The sequence below is a fragment of the Parambassis ranga genome, chromosome 14, assembly GCF_900634625.1.
Source record: "Parambassis ranga chromosome 14, fParRan2.1, whole genome shotgun sequence".
Classification (NCBI taxonomy): Eukaryota; Metazoa; Chordata; class Actinopteri; family Ambassidae; genus Parambassis; species Parambassis ranga.
In genome coordinates, this window is record NC_041034.1 from 14058304 (window position 1) to 14081972 (window position 23669).

Sequence of the window (23669 nt, forward strand, 5' to 3'; positions counted from 1 at the left end):
CCATCTGACTTTCTGGATAAACTGATGGGTCGCACATCTGGCTATGACGCTCGTATCAGACCAAACTTCAAAGGTAAGCAGCGCACGCTGTGGTGGGCAGTGCTGGGACCTCCTCAGTCAGGACAGGTGTGAGAAAGCGCACTGCTCAATTTGGGAGGGAAAAAAAACACAGTGAAGCATTGAAGTAGCACAAATCATTCACAGATGGGTCAGAAGTGAGAGCTGCTGCAGGCTGTGACTTTTTTTCTTCTTTTTTGTCATGTGTCGTTACTGTTTTTATGTTGACCCACAGCCTAAGGTTATCACATTTTTACGCAGACTTCTCTTTCTTTTTTTTGTTGTTGAGAGAACTATGTAGTCACCCTGCTACTTTACCCCACAGGCCTATTTCAGTCCAATCTTGACCCGCCTCGTGAGTGAAGCCAGCAGATTCTCTCTGACACACTTCCCCCTCAGCCTCTGGGGTCGCATTTCATGTATATTTCATACTTGCTCCACATCCTTGTCAGTGCATGCTGGGTAAATCCCGGCTGATTATCTATAAATAAACTAATGTAACTAAAGCAGAATCCATAAATTATTGCTTCTTAGGGAACGAGTCAATGAAATATTTAAAGTTTCTGTGGTCGACAGATGGACCACAGTAATAGGAGCGTACTGCAAATGACAACACGATTTCATGCTGGTTGTCTTGGATAAGTGTGTTTATCAGGACGAGGCCAGGCGCAGTATGAAGGGAACACTCACGTGCTGTTATGATGTGTGACGACAGTCTGTCTCCTTCAGGTCCACCTGTCAACGTCACCTGTAACATCTTCATCAACAGCTTCGGATCCATCACAGAGACGACCATGGTGAGACATTTATGGTTTACATGGCGATGGCAGAGCTTAAATTAAGAGTCAGGACATCCTCATTATGCACAACTATTACTTTTATTGCAGGAGTCTGTTTACAGCTCCATAGCCACATGTTCCGTTAGTATATTCACTGAGTCTGATCGAAAGAAAAAACTTTCAGCAGTGTTGGCGGATGAATTCAAACTCACATAACCAAGGTCATATACACTTAATCTAAAAGAATTCAGGTCAAATCAGATACTACTTGTGGATTATTCACAGTTTAACAAGTAAAAATTACATTGAATTATTCTGGATGTTTTTGGATGTCTTTAAACAACAAAGTAAATTTTGGTCTGTGAAAACACACACATCAGTGATTCCTGCATCAGAACTGATTGGATTTCCTTCCCTGGTGGTCCACGCACTAGAACCAATCACTGTCTGTTAATAAAAGGCAGCCTGCCACCAGGCTGCAGATGCTGCTGAGTGAGACACGTTCAGTGAAGAAGCTGCCTGCTGCTAAAACATGGATGCAGTATTTGCTCTTTCCTTTCTGTTGCTTTAGATTAAGACGAGTTTTTCACGTCTCTCTCAGTCAATTACATACAGCACTGAAAATTTAACTTCTTTCATTTGGTTAAATATCTTGCTAGCTGCTGATATTTATCCATATTTCAGGATGTCAGAACATAGTATTGTTAGATTTCTGTGTAATTCATCCCTCTAAACGTCATGTTAGCATTTCTCTGCATACTGTACTTTTGAATTTGTCAAATAAGGATTTATCCTTTATTTATGAGACCTAATCCACTAATGTCTGCAGTTAGGAAGACACCTCTAAGAGAGATGCATCAAATTTTAATTGATGAGGTTGTAAGTGGACTTTGCTGTTGTTCAGGTCCCTCAGGTTGGTGTGTTCTGTTTTTCCCCCCCTCACACAGTCAAGAGTGTGTGCTGAGAGATGCAACAGGTTCATGACTGTGACATCTGTGTGTAGGCTTACAGATGCACCTCGATGCAACAATAGTTACATGTTACTGAAGTCCAACAATAATTCACTATTAAGTCTCAGTGTGGTTCTGCTACATCATGAAGCCCCTGTGGCCTTTTTTCTGCATTTTGTATTCATTATTTAGAGCTACCAGTGCAGTGCTGGTTCATGCTGTCCCTATTCAGGCCTTTTGTGGCTTACAGCTGCTCATTCTAACAACCTTAAGATAAAGGACTGCACCTTGTGTCCTGAGCAAAACAGCAGCCCTGTTGTACTTGAATCTCAAATGCTAAAGGCTGCCCCTGCCCAAATCCTTATCATAATAACACTCAGATTCAGATGTATTGCAGTCAGACTTTTATTAAACCAGCCAGCCAATATTAGCTTTTGTCACTTTATTCCACCTCCACGTTAACTCCATATTTACTCCACATTGTAGGACTATCGGCTCAATGTATTTCTACGGCAGCAGTGGAATGACCCTCGCCTGGCATATAAGGAGTATCCAGATGACTCTCTGGACTTGGACCCCTCCATGTTGGACTCCATCTGGAAACCTGACTTGTTCTTTGCAAATGAAAAGGGAGCAAACTTCCATGAAGTCACAACAGACAACAAGCTGCTCCGGATATTTCAGAATGGAAATGTCCTCTACAGCATCAGGTGATCTGCTTGTTTAACTGTTTGTTTTTAGATGTTTCTGAATCTACTAATCCAAACTCGACTTAACATGTACTCTATGAATTCTACAAATATACGGCCCACTACATGTTTGTTTCAACCCAGTTCAGCTGAGTTGTAATTGTGTTGTCCAGCACACGCTGTGAACAAGTTCATGTTAAACTATAACTGCGGGCTAAACAGAATCAGGTCAGAAATGTGTCACTAAAGCAGTGAATTGTAGCGTAATCGGAGCTAAAATTAGAATATGACAAACATTGTTTAAAGCTCTATTAATAATTGTGTCAAACATGGACCGCATCATCACTTTATCTGCTTGGTTAGTGAACCTTTAATTCCAGGGAATCACCCAACAGTGCCACAAAATAAATCTGTAAAAAAAAAATTCTATTCTTATACGAATGACATAAAAATGAGAATTCCCACTTTCTGCTCCGTTGTGTGAGCGGCTTCAATTTGTCCTTGCTGGACTAAAAAGAAATGGGTTGTTGAAATGAGTAGTGAAAGACATCAGGACTCACCAAAGAAAGTTGTGACAGCTAAAGAAACCTGAAGTCTTATCAGCGTGCCAACACCTGTACTCAGTAATGGGATGTCCTTAAAATCTTGATCTCTAAGTCCTGTGAGAGGACTCTCCTATTTTTTAAATTTATTTTTAATTTTTTTTTTTACCAATGAGGGTGCTCTGTTCTCAGCCCATTTTACATCAATCCCACCATAAAGGCTGACATGTTGTCTGTCAGCACCTGTCAGTCCTTTGTGCAGTGTATGGGGAGTAATGGATTTCAAAGATGGGAAGGAGGACAGGTGTCAGAGAGGTCAGAGCTGCTTGATGTGACCTCTAATGTAGGGTGAGTGTGCAAAAAGGGTTTTGGAGAAAGCTGGTGTTTGGGGGTTTGGAGGTGGTGGTATATATGCTGCGCACCCACACATCATTTTTTTCTGAAAGGTGCATGTTTTCAGAACACACATTATCCCAGCATCATCGCTGTGTTGCTCCCTTGTGTTTTGCAGGCTGACGCTGACGCTCTCTTGTCCAATGGATCTGAAAAACTTCCCCATGGACAGCCAAATATGTACAATGCAGCTTGAAAGCTGTGAGTTCATCTTTCAAAGCAAACTAAAACACACATACATGTCAAACAGTGTTGTAGACATTATCACCTTCCCCCTCTTTTTAGTTGGCTACACCATGAACGACCTCATCTTTGAGTGGCTGGATGTAGGACCGGTGCAGGTGGCTGACGATCTGACGCTCCCTCAGTTTGTGCTAAAGGAGGAGAAAGGCCTCGGTTACTGCACCAAGCACTACAACACAGGTACATGACACATGCCAACCTGCCGCCCTATACACACCTAAGAAGGTACAATCCACCACCTTCTAATAAGACTGTCAGTTTGTACTTCTGCCTCCTCCTGTGGTTAGGTAAATTCACCTGCATTGAGGTCAAATTCTACCTGGAGCGCCAAATGGGCTACTACCTGATCCAGATGTACATACCGAGCCTGCTCACGGTCATCCTGTCCTGGGTGTCCTTCTGGATCAACATGGATGCAGCTCCAGCCAGGGTGGGACTGGGAATCACTACGGTGCTCACCATGACTACACAGAGCTCAGGCTCCAGAGCCTCCCTGCCAAAGGTTTGGGAAACTTTAGTTGTCACAGCACAGAAAAATTACACTCATGACTTCGATTTGTAGATAACTTTTTAGGTTAGGTGGTGTTATTTGCATCTGCTAATTTCTCTCTTTAAAATGACATATAAATAAGACACTGTAACAAACACTGTATGACACTGTAACAGATTATGATTTTCATTTTTATTAAAGTTACAAGTAGCTTGCTCCAAAAATATCCCATTAATATTTTTTTAATTTAGTGCAATGCATCAATAATGATGATATAAGGATGGGACATTCTACATGATAAATAAGTGATGATCATTTTACAGTGTATTACATTCACAGCATGTAGCACTCCAGTAATACTCATTCCACCACTGCTTAATGTCACTGAACTTACATAAATCAATGTGACATGTGATTTCATACCATATTTCAGTGCCTTAACGCCAGCTGAGTGATTTGGTTGTCATGGTTTCGCAGGTATCCTATGTAAAAGCCATCGACATCTGGATGGCAGTGTGCCTCCTTTTCGTGTTTGCTGCACTGCTGGAGTATGCGGCCGTTAATTTCGTTTCACGCCAGCACAAGGAGTTCTTCAGACTGAGGAGGAAGCTCAAGGAGCAACAGCGACAGAGAGCTGTGAGTGCAGCAACCCGCCCACTCAGCCCCTCTGGCTGCTGTCACCTGCTATTCCCATACGCACAGCTATGCACGAGCTACAATTCAGCTGCACGCCGCACTCCAACCGAGAAATGCGGACAGCACTGACCTGTAATTAATTCAAGTCATCACCTTATTCCACTGCTGGCTGAGTGTTCTAAACATCTTACTGCCTGACTTTGGATATCATGAGAAGGAAAATAGGGGAGACAAAATAGGCCAAATGTCCTTTGACTATAACATATTTCTTTAATGAAGCAGTGTGACAGCAGCTGCAGGATTCCTTAATACCTTTTAATATTTATACCACAATACACAAAACATCTGCTCCAATCCTCTGTACCTACTCATTGAGGGGATTATGCAATGTAATTAAAATGTGGTCTGACTTGAAACATCTTTGCAGCACAGCAGAGTTACAGACTGTGTGATCAGTGCAGTCTGTTTGATGATTACATTCATGTTTTGTGTTTTTTCCCCCTCCGCATCAGCAGGGTAGCAGTGACAGTAAGGTGAAAGGAAACAACATGTCAGGCAATAATGCTGCTCATGGAAATGCAGCCCAGCAGTGCAGTGCCTGTGCCAGGGTATGTACTGTGGTTCACCAGGCAGTCACTGGCTCAAACAGAAAAAAGTCAGCAAAAGTTATGCTGTGCTGTTTTTTTTGTCTTCCAGGAGGAGGAGTTGGCACAGCAGGGGTTCCTCTTCCAGAGTTTTGGACTTGCGCTGTCGTCAGGAAGTGCACCAGAAATGGATGCAACACCAGTCTTTGCCGATTTACCTCCTGGTTTAGGCTTCTATGACATACGCAGGCGTTTTGTGGAGCGAGCCAAAAGGATCGATACCATCTCCAGGGCTGTGTTCCCCATGAGTTTCCTCATGTTTAACGTCCTCTACTGGCTTACATACAAAGTTCTACGACATGAAGATCTTCAATCTGCAGCGTGACGATGCACGGACTGAGGACCATAAACACTGTGGATACTTTTCATTCTGCTCTCTCTCCAATGAAACATTTACAGGCTGAGAGTCCTCAGCTAAGCCATACCAGATGCACTATGACTGCATGTCCAGTGCCATGGGAAAATTCCACGACATGGACAGGTCCATCGGCTTCTTTAAATGTTTAATACTTCCAAAGAAATGCAGTTTTTATTAGCATCAGTGCTTCACACATTACAAGTCAGGTTACAGTGTGTGTGTGTGTGTGTGCGACAGCAGTCCAACCATCACAGAGACAAACCATACAGTATATCACCACAACCAGGACATTATTTTTCTATAATAGTGTTGTGCTTCTCACTGCCTGGGAAATACACTAATCACAAGACTTTAGCTTCAATATAGGCTGCAGAACTCCACAATTAAATTCTGTTTAAACATGACTGTTGGACATGACTATCCTATCTGACATAAGCTCATCTAAAACTTTGTCATAAACACTGAAATCATCAATTGTCTAAATGTGTTTGTTCGTAAAATGAAGTGAATTTATTTAATGATACAGAAATGGATGTTATTTGATTATTTGATGTCACCGTTTGTTGATATAGTGTGATTATAATGGCACGCATGAAGCAAAATAAAGCCACCCAAATCTGGCCAGGCCAGTGACAATTTAATGAATATGCAGCAAGATCTGACTCTTGAACTCCTTCCATGACTTGCTCAGTGCCTCACGGTGGATAGGATTTTAATTTTTATTTTTGTGTGTATATAATTGGAGGCTTGTCTATTGCAGGAAAACTCTGATTTAAACAAAAATAAATAAATCTTGACATTAAATGAAGCTGTCATATGAATATTTCATCCACTGCAAGTGGCTGTCACTAGCAGGAGGAGCAGGTCTGCATGTGTCAACACTTATGCATCTTCTTATTCTGAATGCAGAATGATGACTGAACTGTTAGACACCTTTGTAAACATTAAGCTTCTTTTTAAAAAAAATATGTTTTTTTTATTTTCTATTACATTAAACCCTTCTTCACACAAGACTGAATATTTCCCTGCGTGCCAGAGCAATCCACACAGCACCGCCTGCCTGCATTACAGTACACAAGAGTATACAAATCTGAGACTTACTATGTGTGGCCACAAGAGGGCGCTCTCGGCTTGTTTATGTATTATATCTGTGTGCAACGTTGCACTGTGTTACACAGATTATGCACAGTATAGAGCATAAAGTAAAGCATCAGGCTTTCCACAGTGTGGGGTGAAGATGTCTTGCTGTTTAGGAAGTTTACAAACTTATTCTATTATTTATTCGTATGTCTATATGTGCTTATAATTAGTAAACAACTCATCTTTTTGATCTATAGTGTGGTTAAAATGTGCAAAAATATGTATGATGCACATGTTCATACATTCCTGATGTGATATCTGTTCTTCCTGTTGGCACAAAAACAACATCATTATAATAATCTTGTACAATACTAACACATGTATACTGATATAGAATTCGCAATAGGCTTACTTTCCATTTTTGAGAGTGGTGCTGGTCTTTCTGTAACCATCCACCAATGTGTGTCCACCGGCTGGAGACGTGGCAGCGCCTCGGGTCATATGATTTTGGTTCACAGACGAACCCCACCCCATCATTGTCCAACATGAAAAGACTTTCAAATATAACTTGATCGTTTTTTTTAGGGTGACATGCCACTTTAAACTCCTGTATAGACATTTTAAGTGTTGCAAAATATTCCTTGCATAACTCAGCACAAATACTAGGCAAGGATTTTAGTGACGGTGACCACCCAAAACAGTGCCATTTTTAGACGTTTACTGCTGACGTTTACAGAGGCTTCAAATAGCTTCCGTTTTACTCTGGCAGTGATTGGACTGTCCTGTACTTGAGTGAGCTAACATACTGCCTGAACAAGTCCGACATTCTTCACTTCAATGGAGGAACAGCCCAAAGATCGGGCACAAGACAGACAATACCACCACCACGGGGAGGACAGACACTCATTGCAACATACAACTTGTCTAAAAAATGATCAGAGCCACTTCCAGTGCCAGCATCAGGAAACGCAGACGAAGAAAACAGGTTGGGCCATCCGGAAAAGTTAGCTAACGCTTGCTAGCTTTGGTCAGCTAATGTCAACGAGCCGACTAGCATTGGCTAACTAGAGCGAGCTACACTGTGATTTAGAGCGTAGCCTCCTAGCTAGCTGTTAGTTCAGACTGCTTGCTATTAACTGGAATCATTTGAGAAACACTACAGCTGGTCAATAGCAGACCGACGCTTGTCAAACGGCGGAAACTAAAGCATCCATCCTGTTAGCTATTTGGCTAGCTGACGTTGCGTGACAGTTGTCGCTGGTGGTGGTTTGACATATCGGGGATTGACCTTGTGCGCCGGTTTCGCCACCCATTTTTCTCCGGCAAGTGTATCTAAATTATTTCATAAACCCAGTCGCGTCACCGTGTGTTATTAATGCATTAGCTCATGCTAGTACACAGCGATTCGTCTTCCCCAGTAGTCAAAGCTTTTCGGTTTTTCCTTCAGCATGCTTGTGTCCAGTTTAGGAAACGAGCCGGCTCCACTGGAATGTTCTGAGCTGCCATTTCCTGTCGGCCATGTTAGAATATCACTTCAAGCAAACGCTATAGTTTTGCGGCTAGATAGAAACTGATGCAGAACACGATGCTTTGCTGTTCCTGCATGTCATTGTCGTATTTTATGCAACTTGGTTGCTGCTGTTGGGTGGCCATGACACAGCTAACCACCGGTACTAGCCGTCGGTGCGTTGACATTAGCTAGCTAACGTTAGCCTTCTCTGACAGGCCTGTTGCATGCTGTCCAGTCAACGTGAAGCCACGCAGCAGCTTCGTCGTAACTATTTAATAAAATATGTTTGTCGGCGCCTGAACAGGTACCGTAAGCGTGTATTTTAACGTTGGCTGACCATTCTAATAACGCGTATGCTTGACACTAAGTGGGAAAGTGTCACTGAGGCGAGGCTGTATGCAGAATGTGGTGTATGTGCTGTGCTCACAGACATGGAGGCAGCACCATTGAATGGGAAGCCCCACGTTGACACAGCACTTCCCATGCCTCCGTGCAATGCATGGGCCTATTTATGGTCTGCAGCCAGCCCGTATGTGTATCATAAATGCTGCCGTGGGACTTTCTCAGACACTTTGCAACAACTGGTGTTTGTTGTCAGATCAGATATTCCCAAGAAACTGTTGAGTTTGGTATGTTATTGACAGTTGTAAAGTTTTCACGACTTGTTAGATTTTAGTATAAATGTATTTAAATGTACATCTTTCAAGGCAAAATGAGCGTACTAATGCCATACTAGTGCCATATTTGAATAGGGGTTAATTAACAGTTGTACCATTTTATTGTTTTCAGGGATTTCTGTTCATTTATAGATAATAATAATAGATTTTTTAAAAAAAAATATCAAATCTGTGTATATATTTTATTTTCATTGGATTAAATTGGATTAACTGGCACAATATTTTAGTGAGTTTTCTTATAGTTGAAGCACTTTCCTTCCCTGTAGTGAGTGGGTAATGCATCATGTATCATTTCATTATGAACTGACTTTGTTTCCCTTTTCAGGCAATAAAAAAGTAAACGTCAGCGACGAGGAGGGGGAGAAGAATCCACATCTGTTCGATACTGTTGGCATGTCACACACCCTCAACAGCAATGGCAATAGACACATAAGTAATGCAAATGTGAAGCAGAAGTCTACGCAAAAGCTGTACACGACTGTTCCAAAAGTGAGCAGCAAAGGGTTGGACCATAAGAAGAATATGGACCTTAAAAATGACAAGGAAAAGGCCTCAGAAGTGACTCATCACGAGGGCCAAGCCTTGGATAAGAAAGACACTGCGTTGCTTCAAAATGGCGTTATAAACTGTGGCTTAATTACAAATGGCTATACTAGCAAGGACAATGATGGCAGCGGCTCTGAAGGTGGATATACTACTCCGAAGAAACGCAAGACCAGATGTAACAATGCCAAGAACACTGATAATGTGATAAGAGAAAAGGAGAAAGACATGCAGCAGGGCAACACTACACAGGAGCCGGGGACTTTTAATCTTGAGACACCTGAGAAAGGAATGACCTCCAGACTTGATGGCTTTAGAGCCACCCATAAAGTAGAAGCTCAGCCAGCAGCTAGACGGCCTGTTGTGTCAGAGGCTTCAGCAGCTGAATCTCAGAGGAAAAACTCTGATGGAAAAACTGTTGGTAAAAAAACTGAGGAGAGGCATAAAGGCAAGCTTTCCTCACCTTCAAAAGAGGACTCCTGGACTTTGTTTAAGCCCCCTCCAGTATTTCCTGTGGACAATAGCAGTGCTAAAATTGTTCCCAAGATCAGTTATGCAAGTAAAGTAAAAGAGAACCTCAACAAAGTAGCTCAAGGTGGAGGAGAGGCACTGCCTCCTCCTGTCAGACTTTCACAGGTTCCTATGTCTGCTATGAAAACTATCACCTCAGCTAGCTTTACTAATGGTCCTGTTTCTGGAAATGGAAACGGCTGCCCCTCCGTGGGTACTTTCTTTGCTCCTGCTGCTAGTAGTATTCCACCAGCCCCATCTATCCCAAGTGGCGAGAATGTAGCATCTTCTTTGGAAAGTAACTGTAGCTCTACAACTAGTGCTGTAGACGGAGAAGCATATGAGCTCAGAAAGTGTACTCTTTTAATTTACCCTTTAAATATGCAACCTGTACTCCCTAGTGCTCGTCACCTTGACCCACCGGCTGCTCAGACAAATCAGAAAGCCCTGGGAGACATCTTCCAGAATCAGTGGGGGCTTTCCTTCATCAATGAGCCCAACTTGGGATCCGAGGGAGGAAATGGTCAGGTGCCCGCAGAGGACAAGACTACTGCAGTCACATCTCAAAGCGAGTGTCAGGCCAGTGCAGCCAAGGCTGCACAGCCCTGCTTTGATATTAGCCCATCATTCTTGGAGCCTGGCACTTTGGCTCAAGACCCTGAGAAAAGGACTTGTGCCCCTTGCAATGTGTCTAATTCTTGTTCTGCTTGTGTGGTGTATGAGGATGAGAACAAGCTGCAGCCATGTGGCCAAGAAAAGACAAAAGTTGAGTCCAAGGGTGCAGGTTCTGCTGTGTTGGCCCCCAGTAAAGACAATGGTGCTAAGCCCACACAGGGCCAGATAACCACTGTGTTGTTTGGCTCACCTAAAGAAATGGCTCTCTCTAAAGACTTTGGCAAGAGGTGTAGCTGGGGGTCCTTTGATATTAAAGCTGCTGTCACTTATCACACTAAAGGTAGGCATCTACTCTTGTCATGTCATTTTTCTTACTGTGGTTCTAACCTTAATATTTCATCTGGTGATTGGTGAACATGTAGTTTAATAAATGACATTCATTGAGTAGCTATGTATGAATAAATAGTTAATCATAATTTCAATTTTATTTTTTTATATCAAGTTTATTATGGCCGTTCTGCTGAAAAAATAGAGAGAGAAATAGAAATGTATGTTACTACCATCCACTGTGACAGATGGTAGGATATGTTTTTGCATCGCTTTACAACAGATGCCTCACTATTGAGGGAATTGTTCAAACAACATACAAAGGTGTAAATATAGATTGTAGGTAATATGTTAAAATGCAAATGGATTATTACAACGTAACTGCAATAGCATCACTGTTATTATAGTTCACTTTATGGTGATATTTATTGTATACTATATGTAATGTTTACATGTTCTTTGCCAACATCAGAAAAATCTGTTGCATTTTTCTTAAATATTCATCATTAATACCTGTCAACACTTAAGTAATATGCATTTTATTTCCCCCCTACAGAAATGGAATTCATTTTCAACTTGCAAAAACAAGGTAATCTTTTGATCTTTTATTTTAAACATTCATAATTTTTGAACGCCAGCTGTGAACCAGGCAGAAACCTGGGAAATGAGTTGTGATCCTAAATGTAAAAACTCCCTTCTGCTGTCATAGTGATCCTGACTAGGCGGGTGCTGATTCCTTTTTTAGAATGCTACTGTGGCTCCTCTGTCTTGCTACTGTCACCTTTAAAGGTCCAGTATTGGAAAGCCTTTTGAGGACCAGCATCACATTGTAAATTCTAAAAGACAAAAGGTTTTATTTGTTTTATTACTAAATGGCAGAAACATAAGCAGCTGAAGGTAAATGCCAGCAGAGACACTGTTAAAATGATAGTGTGACATACTGTTGGTGGATGGTCCTCTGATGCTGCAGTAGATCCATCTGGCAACCGAAACATAACACTTACTACCAACAGTCTGTTGATATCAGCACAGACATGAGTTCAGTGTTGTTTGACGCTCTGCTGCTAAGGTAACAGTGGCATTATTAATCAAGATTAGGATTTTAATATTGGTCTCAGCATAATATCTAAGTTGCAGTTATCCTGTGTTTTACCTGTGTTCATTTGTAAAATGAATATCATATGCCATGGTATAATGGTAATTTTTATCACTTCACTTTGCAAGGTTGAGTTCACATCACAATGTTAGCCTGTAGTTACTTGCAGACGGATTTTAGCAAAAAGGAATAATCTGAATGTCACCATATCAACATAAACATTTTTCTACAAGACACTATTATACCAGTGAGACTGGCGTCATGTTGAATAAATTAACCCTTTGCCTTCCCCCCCCTCTGCTTCAGATCCAAAAAGAGTAGTGGTTTATGATGAGACCAAGGATGGACCTGATCAGTGAGGTAGATCATCTACAGTGCTTACCTTCTCCTCTTCTGGGTGCTGCAGTTATCTACCTTGGAAATCACAAATCCTTTGGATAGATAAAGTGACAACTGTGAAAACATTGATAGCTTAGCATGACAGATTTTTTTTTTTCCTGGAATCTCGGGTGGAATAATGAACTTCTTCTGGGGCATCAGGCAACACTCACACAAACACATACGCACACACGCTCTGGGTGGACGTAAAAGGAGTTGTTCGGTGCCTCTCCACTTTGATGAATGGACATGTGTGACTTGGAGCTGCGATAGTTGTGTCATGGCTCTGTAGGGATAATGTTCGGGAGTTCAACAAAGGAAGGTGTCTTGGACTGCGCCTCCCTAAGCCTTTATCCTGTTGAACTGCAACCGTCGTCAGTCTGACTATGGGATGCCTCTGTCATTTTCTTTCTTCATGCATTCAGATGAGTTCATTGTAGATATGTTAGACGTTATTCATCCGTGTGCAAGCTTGAATTTCATTGTGAATGAAAGGAGAAGACACTTTGCAAAGAATGCCTTGAAATTGTGGATTTAAAAAGTGTTTGGAGTCCTGTTAAACTATAAGTTAAGTGGAAGCTGAAAGGTGAGACCCCATCTTGAAATGGAGAACCTTGTCTTAACACATTTAGGGAAACTCAGAGCCCAGAAATTAAATGTTTTTTTTTGTTTTATGCGGTTTCATCAGACCTAACATGGTGAGTGTTATCTGCACTGCAGTATGACCCCAGAGCACAGGTGCAGAAGTGCCCTTTGAAGGACAGCCACGCCCCTTCATTTCACTTTTTATTAGGTATGCTACAGATTTTAAAACCAGGTCTCCGTTGAATTCAGAACCTCTTCATACATTTCATGTGGATGTTTTTAGGGTCATCCCAGACTGTTCTTAAATTCAGGTTCATACACTTTTACATACATGAACTCTTGAGTTTAGGAATGAGCTAAGTGACAAACCGTTAAAGACATTGCTTCCATTGAGGTCTTCTGCGTTTTGTGCTCTTTGTTCAGCAGCAAGACTCAGGATGTCTACACAGATTATTTTTGCCTGCATTTATTGTTCAATTCCTGTTGGAACTTTTTTTTTTTGACATTTGGTCTTTATTTTTCTGCCTCACGGCATTGTGTTTCTTGCATGTTTACTGGTGGAAATGAATGAGGTCACTGTTCATCGCCACACAAAGATAACAGTAACTCAACAACTGCAATACTAATCTAGGTTCCCCAACTAGCCACTTTGTCAAACTGTGTTGAAATGTGAAGATGAGTTGTACAATTTTTTTTTTATGTTTTTCTGTGGATATTTTTTACAAACCAGTGTGCAATAACACCATCTGAAATGGGTTATGTGGAGCTATACAAGATGCTGGTGTGGCCTACAGTTCACTCAAAATGTTTTAAAGATTCGCGTTCAGTTTTGTTGCACAAATTCTTATTGTGTTTAAAAAAAAAAAAAAAAAAAAAAGAAGAAAAACATACTTGTGTTAAAAGATCTAATTAAGTCTAGGGAGCCCAAATTTGCTAACTGGCCAGCTGTGACATCATCTTTCTCACAGTTTCCAAATCAGGATTGGTTTAGTCAACATAACAAAGGAACGGCCCAGGTTTCGTTTCTATAGAAGATATGATTTGGTTAATGTGTGGATTAATAGCACTTTATGTAAACTAATTGCTTTTATCTTATAATTACTAGAGAGATCTATATGTACCGATAAGAAATACTCCTCGAAAGAATGGCTCTGGGCTGTTACTTTTCAGAAAAAAAGTTGCTAAATACAGAATTATTAAATGTAACTCAGGTAGTGTTGATAAAGCCATGACTGTGTTCAACATTGTTTTGCCAAATGGCCCCTGTCATGTAATGTTCTCACATTGGAAATTGGACTTCTACTACATATATAGAGAGAGTTTCATGATGTTGTGACAACACACCAAATTAAGGAGGAGGAAAACGACGTGTGATGTGCTGTCATTAATCATTTTGGGCTCTAAAATTGTACATGTTTGTGTTGATTTCCTCCTTTTTACAATGCACATCACCCTGTGCTGTATTCTATGTATCAGACTGTAATCTTACAATCTTTGATGGTTCATTTTCTTCCTCGTATTCACAGAAGCACCTCTTGTTGTTTTTTTGCTGAACATCAGTAGGTTTTTTGTTTCTTTTTTGTGAGAGGGTAGTTATAATCTGGCAGTGAGCTTTTCAAGTACACTTCTTTTCCACTGTGTCCTGATTAGGCAGCACTGCAACTAGTACTTGTTTGCAGAGAGAGAAGCAGAACTGCAGCCATTTTCCCCCTTAGAACTTGTCTTATTGACATGTAACTTCCACATCAAATGGCTATTCAAAATGCTTTGTTTTGGCTTCGTTGTGATTGATGAGTGTATATATGCTGCCCTCTCAATAAGAACAGCGTTTTTTTTTAGACTTGGATGTTGAGGAAGTGGGCGTAATTAGTGTTTATATTTTGTTATTGTTTTTCTGTGGAAATAACATTTAATCTGGCTTGAAGTTACACAAAAAATGCAACATCTGCAATCTGTAGTGACATAACCACATGCCAAATTCTTCAGGCTTGAAAGTATTATCTTGCTTCTTAATGTAAAACAGGGTGATCAGTGTATGTGATGTAGTCTTACCTTTTTGTTTATGTGTTTTTGAGAGGACAGTCCTGGTACAGGGAAATTAGAGAATCTCCTACCCGCACACCGTGAGGCTCCTCTTTTTTTTCCAAGCACTTAATGCAGCAACAAGGTTATGCTGATTATGCATCAATTGAAAGAATTATTATTTAGCATTGTTGCCCGCTAACCAAAAACAGGTTTATGAAGCTGAGAAGATGGTGAATGGGGGAGGGGGTTGAGTGAGTGACTGTTGGTGTGTTGAGATGGGAAAAGCCTGATCATGTGGAGTTTAACCCCACCCCCCCACCCCAATGTGCAATCACCTTGGGATGCTGATGCAGACTTCCAGGTTGCGAGTGGCATGTTTGTTGGGTATGTGCATAGTAAGTTCTTCCTATTATATGCAAGTTCCTTGTATATTTCAAAATCCCGTTGTTTCATGTTCAGGTGCCTGTGTGGGGAAAAGAAAAATAGAAAAAAACTTTTACAGCAATTTTGATTGTTTAAAACCTGCTTCCAGCATATATCCGTGCCATTTTTCTTTTCTTCTCTTGTTTTGTAACATTTACAAAATGCTGTTAAAGTTTTTTTTTTTTTTTTAAATAGCAATTCTAATTTTCTTGCTTTGAAAAGAGACATGGACGCAGCTAAAGCAATTAGTGTTTTTTTTTTTTTTTTAGTATTTTTTTCATGGCTTGTGTTAGGGAATTGTCACCTAAAGCCAAAATTTGGTTGAATGGGGATAGACATGCTTGGTGGTGTATACTCATGATAGTCCATTGTCAAGTTTAATGTCTAAAGTAGCACATAATTAATCTGAACTGATTTAACAAATTAATCTTTTTAACATGTTTTTGAGTTCTAACCTAATTTATACATAGATGCACACGTAGGATGAGACTAAAAGGAATAAATGATACAGAAAAATCACGATGTCTCAATTTTGATGAACTTCAGATGTTTTAGTTATTGATAAGGTCTGTTGTAAATCTATTTCTGCCTCCCCAATAGCACCAATGTTGATATATTTGAAGTTATTTCCAGGAGATTTTGTACAAATTTAATGCATTTCTTCAAAATGTTATGATAAAAGTGATGATGATTGATATACACTGCATCCAGAGTTCCTGTTAATATATTTTTTATTTGTAGTGTTGTGAGGGGAGTGAACGTGCACTTCAAAAGTTCTGAATCTGCTTTCGCCAAAGGTACACTACTCAGATATTCAGCTACTGAATGGCAAATGCACGGACAGAGGGGGAGGGGGGTTGTGCTATTGATGATGTCATAACCAGCTTCCTGACATCCTGCTGGGTTTGGAGGAGTTTTTTTTAAGTGAAGAGAAGTCACTACTGTAGCAGCTGAATGTCACTTTTGAGCATGTCGTTAGTGTGTGAGAGGAGAAATCTTGGGGAAAAAAAAAAGATAAATGCCGAAAGTGCTGCTTCTTCTTCATCCAGTAATCAGTCATCTGTAATAGGAAATGCTGGACTCGGTGTTTGTGCTTGACTTAAAAAAACTGTCCCTCCTTTAAAGTGTCATTGCCTCTGGTGGAAATGTTTTAATTTTGGGGGCTTTTCTGTTGTTTTAATTCACCTTAGAGGTACACAGTGTTTGTGTTTCCACACATAGGGAGTATGGTGTGTCTTTTACAGAGTTCAGTCATGATAAAAGATGACATGTTGTGCTGAGTCATCTTTCTTTTTTCTCTGAGTCACTTCTAATGGCTGTTGTGCTTGTTGAGGCATTTTTTTTCGTTTGTTTTTATTCTGCTCCTCCTCGTCACTTACTTTTCCATCCCTTGCCCCCTAAAACATGAGGCAATAGCATTTCTTTCTCAAATGTCTTACAGGTTGGCATTTTAAGTTTTTAAGTGAACAGTCTGATTATTTAATTTTTTTTGTTTTGAATTTAACAGAAGTGTCACATTACAATGTTCTTTTTTTAAAGCATGATAATAACCCTCAAATTCCAAACAATGTAATAAAGTCAATAAAAAAAAACTTGTGTTCACAATTTTAGTTTTCATTAAAATGTCAAATTTTCATGAAGACTGCTTGTCTTTTGTGTGTGCTTGATGTGTAGTGCAGACACAACATTAGTTTGTTTATTGTGGCAAATGTGCCACAATTCTGATAGGCTATAATCACCCAATCAGATCGCCTCCCGGAAGTAACCGCGAGAAGGGCACACCACCGTGAAAGAGCTTACTTCGAAGGATGCAGCTGATGCCTTCTACCCAAGAACTAAGACTACCCACAATACTTTGCAACCATAACAACTATGGCGGTGGAGGAGGGAGGGATGCTGACCCAAACTGTTTGTCTGCGAGGTGGCAGCTCCAGACGTTAGCACTGCTAGCAAATTCGTTCTGACTTCTTTTAAAATAAGACATTTTTGGTGAGTATATTTTGTAAATATTATGTGGCATTCTAGAAATAACATTTTTCGTCTAGTGTGCTATGGGGCTGTCGCAATATTTTAAGGCGTTTTCTTGTCCATCTTTGCAAATTGTTAAACGATGTTGGAGGTGCAGCAGGAAAGTTGCGCACCGCAGGCTCATGTAAGTTTGTTGTCGTAGTTGGATATTTCATTTTAATGGTTTCTATGGAATTGTGTGTTTTTTCCATTCTGTACATTATCATAGTGTTTTGCTACCTAGCATTAGCATGAGTGTCACTGCCTTTCCATATAAATAATAATATAAATAATAATATAAATAATATAAATAATCCATAAGAATACTGCCAGGAGCCAATTTTTAGTAGAAAGTCAGGGGCAGCATGCATTATTTTGGCAGTAGTGGGTAAAATAATTATAACATAAGATATGGAAGTTGTATCGCTAGTAATAAAAAGTTACCAATCTACATGTGGAACATCATTCATCAAAATCTATTAATCAGTCATTGCCATCTGAGTCGGGAATGGAGGGCAGAAAAAAGAAATATTCATCTGTACTGACCGTATATTGTTATATTGCCAAGTGACATTGCATATGTTAGACACTGTAAATAGTGTTGATGTTAAGTGACATGTTGCAGTTTTACATGAAGACATCTTGATGTTGTGGACTGGTTTACAAACAGGATGCTGTTGAATCTGGAGCCAGGAATCTTGTCTCTGTGCTTTAATGCTTTGGCCTCAAGTTCACAAGAAATAGCAAGGTTTGTGCTTGAGTATCAAAAGAATAAGCTATTAAATAATAATCTATTAAAACCAACTAGCCACTACACGATCTCAAGTTATTCTTAAACGCTGTTAAACTGCTGATCATGCTGCAATTATTTCTAATTACATTTAATTTGATAGAATACTCTCTGATAACCAGGAATGTCCACAGTGTTCGAATATGAGAATTTAGATATGTGTGGAAGATATATTGGACTTCCTCGGGCAACAGGTTGACACCACAAAAGAGTTGTGTGAGTTGTGCTTGGACAGAGAAGACCTTCCAAATAGAGGCATGGTCCAGTGGCAGAGGAAAAAAATGCACCTCCTACTAGTGCTGTGGAAGTTGCGTTCATAGGTGAGGCAGGTGTTGATAAAGGAGCACTTAGAATAGGGGTTTTGACTGGTGAGTTAAATTAGATGTTTAGTTTTAGCAGGTAATAGCAGGCAATCTAATTCATGTTGGACTATATTGTATAGTCAAGTATTCAGACCAGATTCTTTTGAAGGACCTGAGAGCCTGAAGGTTTTCTCTTTCAGATCTTGATAGTGATAACTTTAGGTTGGTTATGTGTGTGTTACTAGATATAATGCTTAATGTATATATTTATATGATGCTAATGCCGCTTTTCTGCATTCTCACAGAACTTTTGGTGAAGTAATTGCAGCCAGCCTGTTACAACTTCCCTGCTGAGGAGAGGTGGACTTCTGTTGTTTGTCTAAAGAGGATGCAACTGACCTTGAATCTTCCTTGCTCATCACCTGGGTGAGCATCCTGCTTGGCAGTGTTGGATATGTTTTAGTAATAGTTTTGACCACTTTTGGTCTAATCCATTGTTTTCCAACTCTGGATATTATTAGGTCGAAGATGCAACAGAGGCAAAGTTGCTAATGTTCTTGGCAGATGAATTGTAAGCTATGGTGATACAAGCCAGATCAAGCTGGAGAAGAAAGCATTATTTGGTAAGACAAACAAAAACAGTAATGTAAGCATTTTTGATATGATTGTTTAATTTTTTTTTTCATAGTGCCATTGTCTTACATTTGACACAAAGCCTGATTCCCATACTGCAGCAGCTTAGAAAGGGCATGGAGCTCTATGGACTGGTGAACCGGATGGCTGTACACTCTGAAGCTTGCCATCATTCCAGTAAGTATAACGCTATTTACGTTCTTGAACTATCATCTCAGTGTTTAGACTGCAGAGCTTTAAAGATGTTTTTCCTAACAGGTGAAGTTTTGGTGGCTGGAACAACAAGACTCAGGATTTCCATGACAACAGACGACCAGATGAGAAAGATGGATGACCACAGGACCAGCTGGAGAGGAGTGGTGGTCTGTGTATCAGTGGGCTCTGTAAGTAACCCTCTCATTAAAACCAGAGACAAAGTGCTAAAAGCTAAAGCTAGCAGCTCTGACTGTATGCTGATGATGTTTCTACAGCACCAAAGCAGTCCACCCAGCGAGTGAAGTGAGAATACTCCTCCAGACCCGTCCTCTCCAGCCTCCAGCCACCAGGTGGATGAGGAGTATCCCCACCCGGCCCACTCAGAGGAAGCTGTTTCTTGGTCTGCTTCTTCTGTGCTGGTGGCTCTGGGAAGCTCCTCACACACTTCACCTTCAAGACACCAGCGGTCCATGAGGCCACATGTGGTGGGTTATCATATTCTTCATGCTCCTCACATTTGTACTTCCTGTAACTGTTCAAACTAAATCCTTGTATTTGTGTGCAGGCTCCATGGACAGATGCTGTCCAGTGAAAGACGTGTGTTCCTGGGACAAAGTCAGCAGAAGATTCCAGAAACAGGAGCATGTCTGGACAGCATCAAACTTGTGCTGGCATGTGGTGCAGTGGTTAGCACTGTGCCTCACAGAAAGGTCAGTGAAAGCAGCTGTTAGCTGGCCTCTTCCTGTGTGGAGTTTACATGCTCTCCACGTGCCAGGTGGGTTTTCCCTCGGTTTTCTCCCACAGTTCCAAACGTATGCATGTTAGGCTGATTGATATAGAATCTAAAATCTGAGTAAATAAAACAACTGCTATTCCATCTGTCATCATTTATCGTTATCAAGGTTATCAGTTTTAATGATCTAATTGACTATGCTCACTTGCTGTGGACACAACACTAAAGAAGCTTGTTTTAGTTAATGGTCAGACATTACTAAAGCCCCATCTGTAGACTATTAGTATGCATATAAATTAAGTAGACATAGAAATTAACTGACAGAAAGCCACCATGCTGCTCTTGTAAATCAAAATTATTAACCCATGGAGGTCTGGATTTGGAACCATACTCAGATTTCATCACAGGCTAATCCAACTTGAGTGGAAGTTTCTCAAGACAAGTCAGAATGAAGCTCAGTAGTGTGTGTGGCCTCCACGTGCCTGTATGACCTCCCTACAACGCCTGGGCATGCTCCTGATGAGGCGATGGACGTTCTGAAGGATCTCCTCTCAGTCTGTGGTGCAACGTGGTGGATGGAACGAGACATGATGTCCCAGATGTGCTGGATTGGATTCAGGTTTCCAATATGACTGCCTTTTTAATAATACAGTGGATATCTGCATAGAATAATTATCTTAAGGTTAGGGTTGACTAATGACCTGAAAAGATCTTGTAGATTTCCCATACACCACAGCTGCTCAGGACTGAGACCTCCTTCTGTCCATAGAGGGTGGGTATTCTATCTGCCAATAAAGGTGTTGAGATCTGTTCGGAGTTGAGGGAGAAAGATGTATTGCACACCAAAAAGGTGAACCCCATCAGAAATGTCAAGCAGACTGTTCTCCAGGGAGTGAAGAATGTGATGGTCCTTTCTGGTGACTCCAACCCAGACGTCATGCCAGTTGCTGTATTCTGCAAAGAAATATTAATTTGTACAAATCTATGCTGCTAATGAATATCCAACCAATCATATAATGCAGAAGGAGACTAAAAACTAGCAAAATGTCTCACCTCTTATTATAAATACTTTTTCCTGAGATGAAGCTTGCTCTCCCGGTTCCACGTCTCTCTCTCCACAACCTAATACATACAACAATGCAATACAACATACATAACATACATATTAAAGGGTTAATGCAATTCATAGGAGTAATGGATGTTGTGCAATGGTTTGGTGTAATACCTGGATGGTAAGTCATGAAACTGGACTGATGTCAGGGAAAATGAAAATGCTGTTTTTGCTCTCATCATCAGTGCAAGATCTGCAGGGGGAAAAAAAACATTAAGGTCTGCTACTGCCTGATTCGACTGCCATGTCTGCTCAAAAAAAGCTTTAATTGTGAATTGTAATAATAATGTTACAGGATTAAACCTAGGTTCTAAAACTTTTGACATTATTATTAAACATATACATATATAACAATGAAACTATGCTCGATGCACAGTCACTGGGTCACTCACTCTGCCCTTCTTTCACGCAATTTTTCCATTGTGGGACAAATAAAGCATTTCTTAATGTTCATTGTCATCCCTCTTTAGCTTCCTCTCTCTCTCTCTCTCTCTCTCTCCCCCGCTCGCTCACTCCCTTTTCCTTGCTCTTCCTTCCTCTAGTCAGCTGATTAGTGATAGCACCTCCTGCACCTTTCAGTGATCGTGTCTTTGATACAGCCAATCACATCTGAGCGCTGAATTTAAAACATTTTCTTTGCGCCCTCACCATCAGCTGGAAGCCCAGGCCAGATCCTCTTTCCCTTCATCCAGCCCTCCTGCACCACCACCAGGTCAAGACCCCCAGAGGGAATCTGTTCCGTCAGCTTCACTTCCTTTCCTCCCTCCTCTCAAGATGGAGAAGAAAAACAATCACAGTGTGAAAAAAGCCACATTTTCCTAACTACTCAAATTTTCACTACTTTTGTATGCAAGTCTCTTACATAGAAGAGAACAAAAACTTCAACATACCGGTACACATAACAATGTAGAATGCTTAAATTTGAACTAAAGGTCATTTTAGACTGAATTATTATGAGAATAATCACTTTATTCATCTTCAGTAATAACAAATAACAGGTTATCATTTTTCAAGGATATGTTCACATTCATAAATTCAAAGTGTAAATACAAGCTCCAGGAATTTTATTGCAGAAAACAAGACTTCTCAGAAAATGACTCCAAGGTCTTTAGCAGCTGCTACAGAGTTTTGTAATTTCATTTATTAATTGATGTGTTTGTTTGTTGGACGTAGACAAGCCAATAAGGGAAATGAGCTGTGACACAGGCAGATTTCACATAATGTGTCAAACAGAAAACCTTGACACCTCGACTGTTTCAAGTCTTAACTTATTTTGGAAAAGACCGATCGGTTGATAAACCCTTTGAAATATAAAATATGCCAAAAAAATAAATATCAAAAACTTTCGTCTGCATGGTTTACGGCTTCTAAAATTAGAACAACGGAACTTTATGCTAATGCTAACTAGCGAGGCACGATGATCATGTACAGAAGTGAAAAAAAACACACGCTTAGAACTCCATAAAAACTGAAATATCCAACTATGACAACAAACTTACCTGAGCCTGCGGTGCGCTACTTTCCTGCTGCTCCTCCCACATCGTTAAACAATTTGCTAAGATGGACAAGAAAACACCTTAAAATATTGCGACAGCCCCATAGCACACCCGAAAAATGTTATTTACTGCCAGGCAGTACAAAAGATACTCACCAAAATGTAGTATTTTAAAAGAAAGAGTCATCTATAATGGAAAGCACTAACCGCCGGAGCTGCCACCTCGTAAGCAAAATGTTTGGGTCAGCGAACATCCCTCCCGCCACCGCCATAGTTTTTTAACGTTGCAATGTATTCTGGGTAGTCCTATCAAATACCTGAGAAGGCATTAGCCGTGGTGTGCCCTTCTCGCGTTTACTTCCGGGAGGTGGTCTGATTGGGTAATAATAGCCAATCAGAAATCCGTCACATTTGTAACGTGCACAGAGAAGGAGAAGAGGAGAAAGAGAGAGAGAGACAGAGCAAGGAGAGGAGCAACACCTGAAACTGAGGGAAACATGTTACTTTGTGTGTAGATAACACTTTAATTGAGCAAAATATTGAGAAAATATTTTTTCTCGCTCAAATTCAGTCACTGTGTGCTCAAAAATATCTCCTCTATAACATTTTCTCCTCAACATAAAGTCACGTACTTGCAGTTTTTATTTGTCTGTGCTCACAAAACACAAATATTCTGCCATAAATTATGGTCTCATGTTTCCAAATGAAACACATTAACCCAATTCTTGCACTTGACAGTATATATAGTATATAAAGTATATATTTTAAGTGCTAAAAATAGTTACAAAAAACATCAAACAAACAAAAACAAAACAATAAAAAAATATATAATAGTATAGAATGTTCCTGTTTT

At 40.4% G+C, this 23669-nt stretch overlaps 2 protein-coding genes and 2 long non-coding RNA genes across 6 annotated transcripts; 3 read left to right on the forward strand and 1 right to left on the reverse strand.

The window, feature by feature from the left end:
* The first annotated feature begins 520 nt into the window (after nt 1-520).
* Nucleotides 521-6585, forward strand: LOC114445881 (glycine receptor subunit alpha-2-like). 3 transcript variants are annotated; one of them, XM_028421187.1, is made up of 8 exons: nt 521-854; nt 2273-2496; nt 3529-3611; nt 3696-3833; nt 3941-4155; nt 4621-4779; nt 5292-5387; nt 5476-6585. In XM_028421187.1, exons 1-8 carry the CDS (start codon nt 756-758, stop codon nt 5746-5748), a joined length of 1287 nt encoding a protein of 428 aa, XP_028276988.1. In that variant the 5' UTR covers nt 521-755; the 3' UTR covers nt 5749-6585. The 3 variants fall into 3 exon arrangements, with proteins under 3 accessions (XP_028276988.1, XP_028276986.1, XP_028276987.1); XM_028421185.1 differs by having other exon boundaries at nt 3529-3833; XM_028421186.1 differs by having other exon boundaries at nt 3529-3833; nt 5295-5387.
* A 945-nt stretch (nt 6586-7530) lies between these two features.
* Nucleotides 7531-16551, forward strand: nufip2 (nuclear FMR1 interacting protein 2). Its single transcript, XM_028421405.1, has 4 exons — nt 7531-7846; nt 9374-11056; nt 11600-11632; nt 12446-16551. Exons 1-4 carry the CDS (start codon nt 7699-7701, stop codon nt 12496-12498), a joined length of 1917 nt encoding a protein of 638 aa, XP_028277206.1. The 5' UTR covers nt 7531-7698; the 3' UTR covers nt 12499-16551.
* Nucleotides 16552-17415: 864 nt separating this feature from the next.
* Nucleotides 17416-19936, forward strand: LOC114446277 (uncharacterized). Its single transcript, XR_003671748.1, has 6 exons — nt 17416-17539; nt 18955-19075; nt 19171-19272; nt 19384-19459; nt 19541-19665; nt 19753-19936. It is a non-coding gene; the product is annotated as an uncharacterized LOC114446277 (long non-coding RNA).
* On the reverse strand, nt 19309-23115 carry LOC114446276 (uncharacterized). Its single transcript, XR_003671747.1, has 6 exons — nt 22973-23115; nt 22821-22876; nt 21970-22089; nt 21436-21514; nt 21264-21332; nt 19309-21164 (listed from the first exon to the last, which is right to left on the reverse strand). It is a non-coding gene; the product is annotated as an uncharacterized LOC114446276 (long non-coding RNA).
* Nucleotides 23116-23669: the final 554 nt, after the last annotated feature.

What these genes read in the sequence shown, in the direction of transcription:
- LOC114445881 (XM_028421185.1), top strand. Translation starts at nt 756, where the DNA reads ATGATGTGTGACGACAGTCTGTCTCCTTCAGGTCCACCTGTCAACGTC. An exon ending in CCATCACAGAGACGACCATG is followed by an intron (nt 855 to 2,272) that starts GTGAGACATTTA and finishes TCCACATTGTAG; the next exon opens with GACTATCGGCTCAATGTATT. An exon ending in AGTGCAGTGCCTGTGCCAGG is followed by an intron (nt 5,388 to 5,475) that starts GTATGTACTGTG and finishes TTTGTCTTCCAG; the next exon opens with GAGGAGGAGTTGGCACAGCA.
- nufip2 (XM_028421405.1), top strand. Translation starts at nt 7,699, where the DNA reads ATGGAGGAACAGCCCAAAGATCGGGCACAAGACAGACAATACCACCAC. An exon ending in AACGCAGACGAAGAAAACAG is followed by an intron (nt 7,847 to 9,373) that starts GTTGGGCCATCC and finishes TTCCCTTTTCAG; the next exon opens with GCAATAAAAAAGTAAACGTC. An exon ending in TTTCAACTTGCAAAAACAAG is followed by an intron (nt 11,633 to 12,445) that starts GTAATCTTTTGA and finishes CCTCTGCTTCAG; the next exon opens with ATCCAAAAAGAGTAGTGGTT.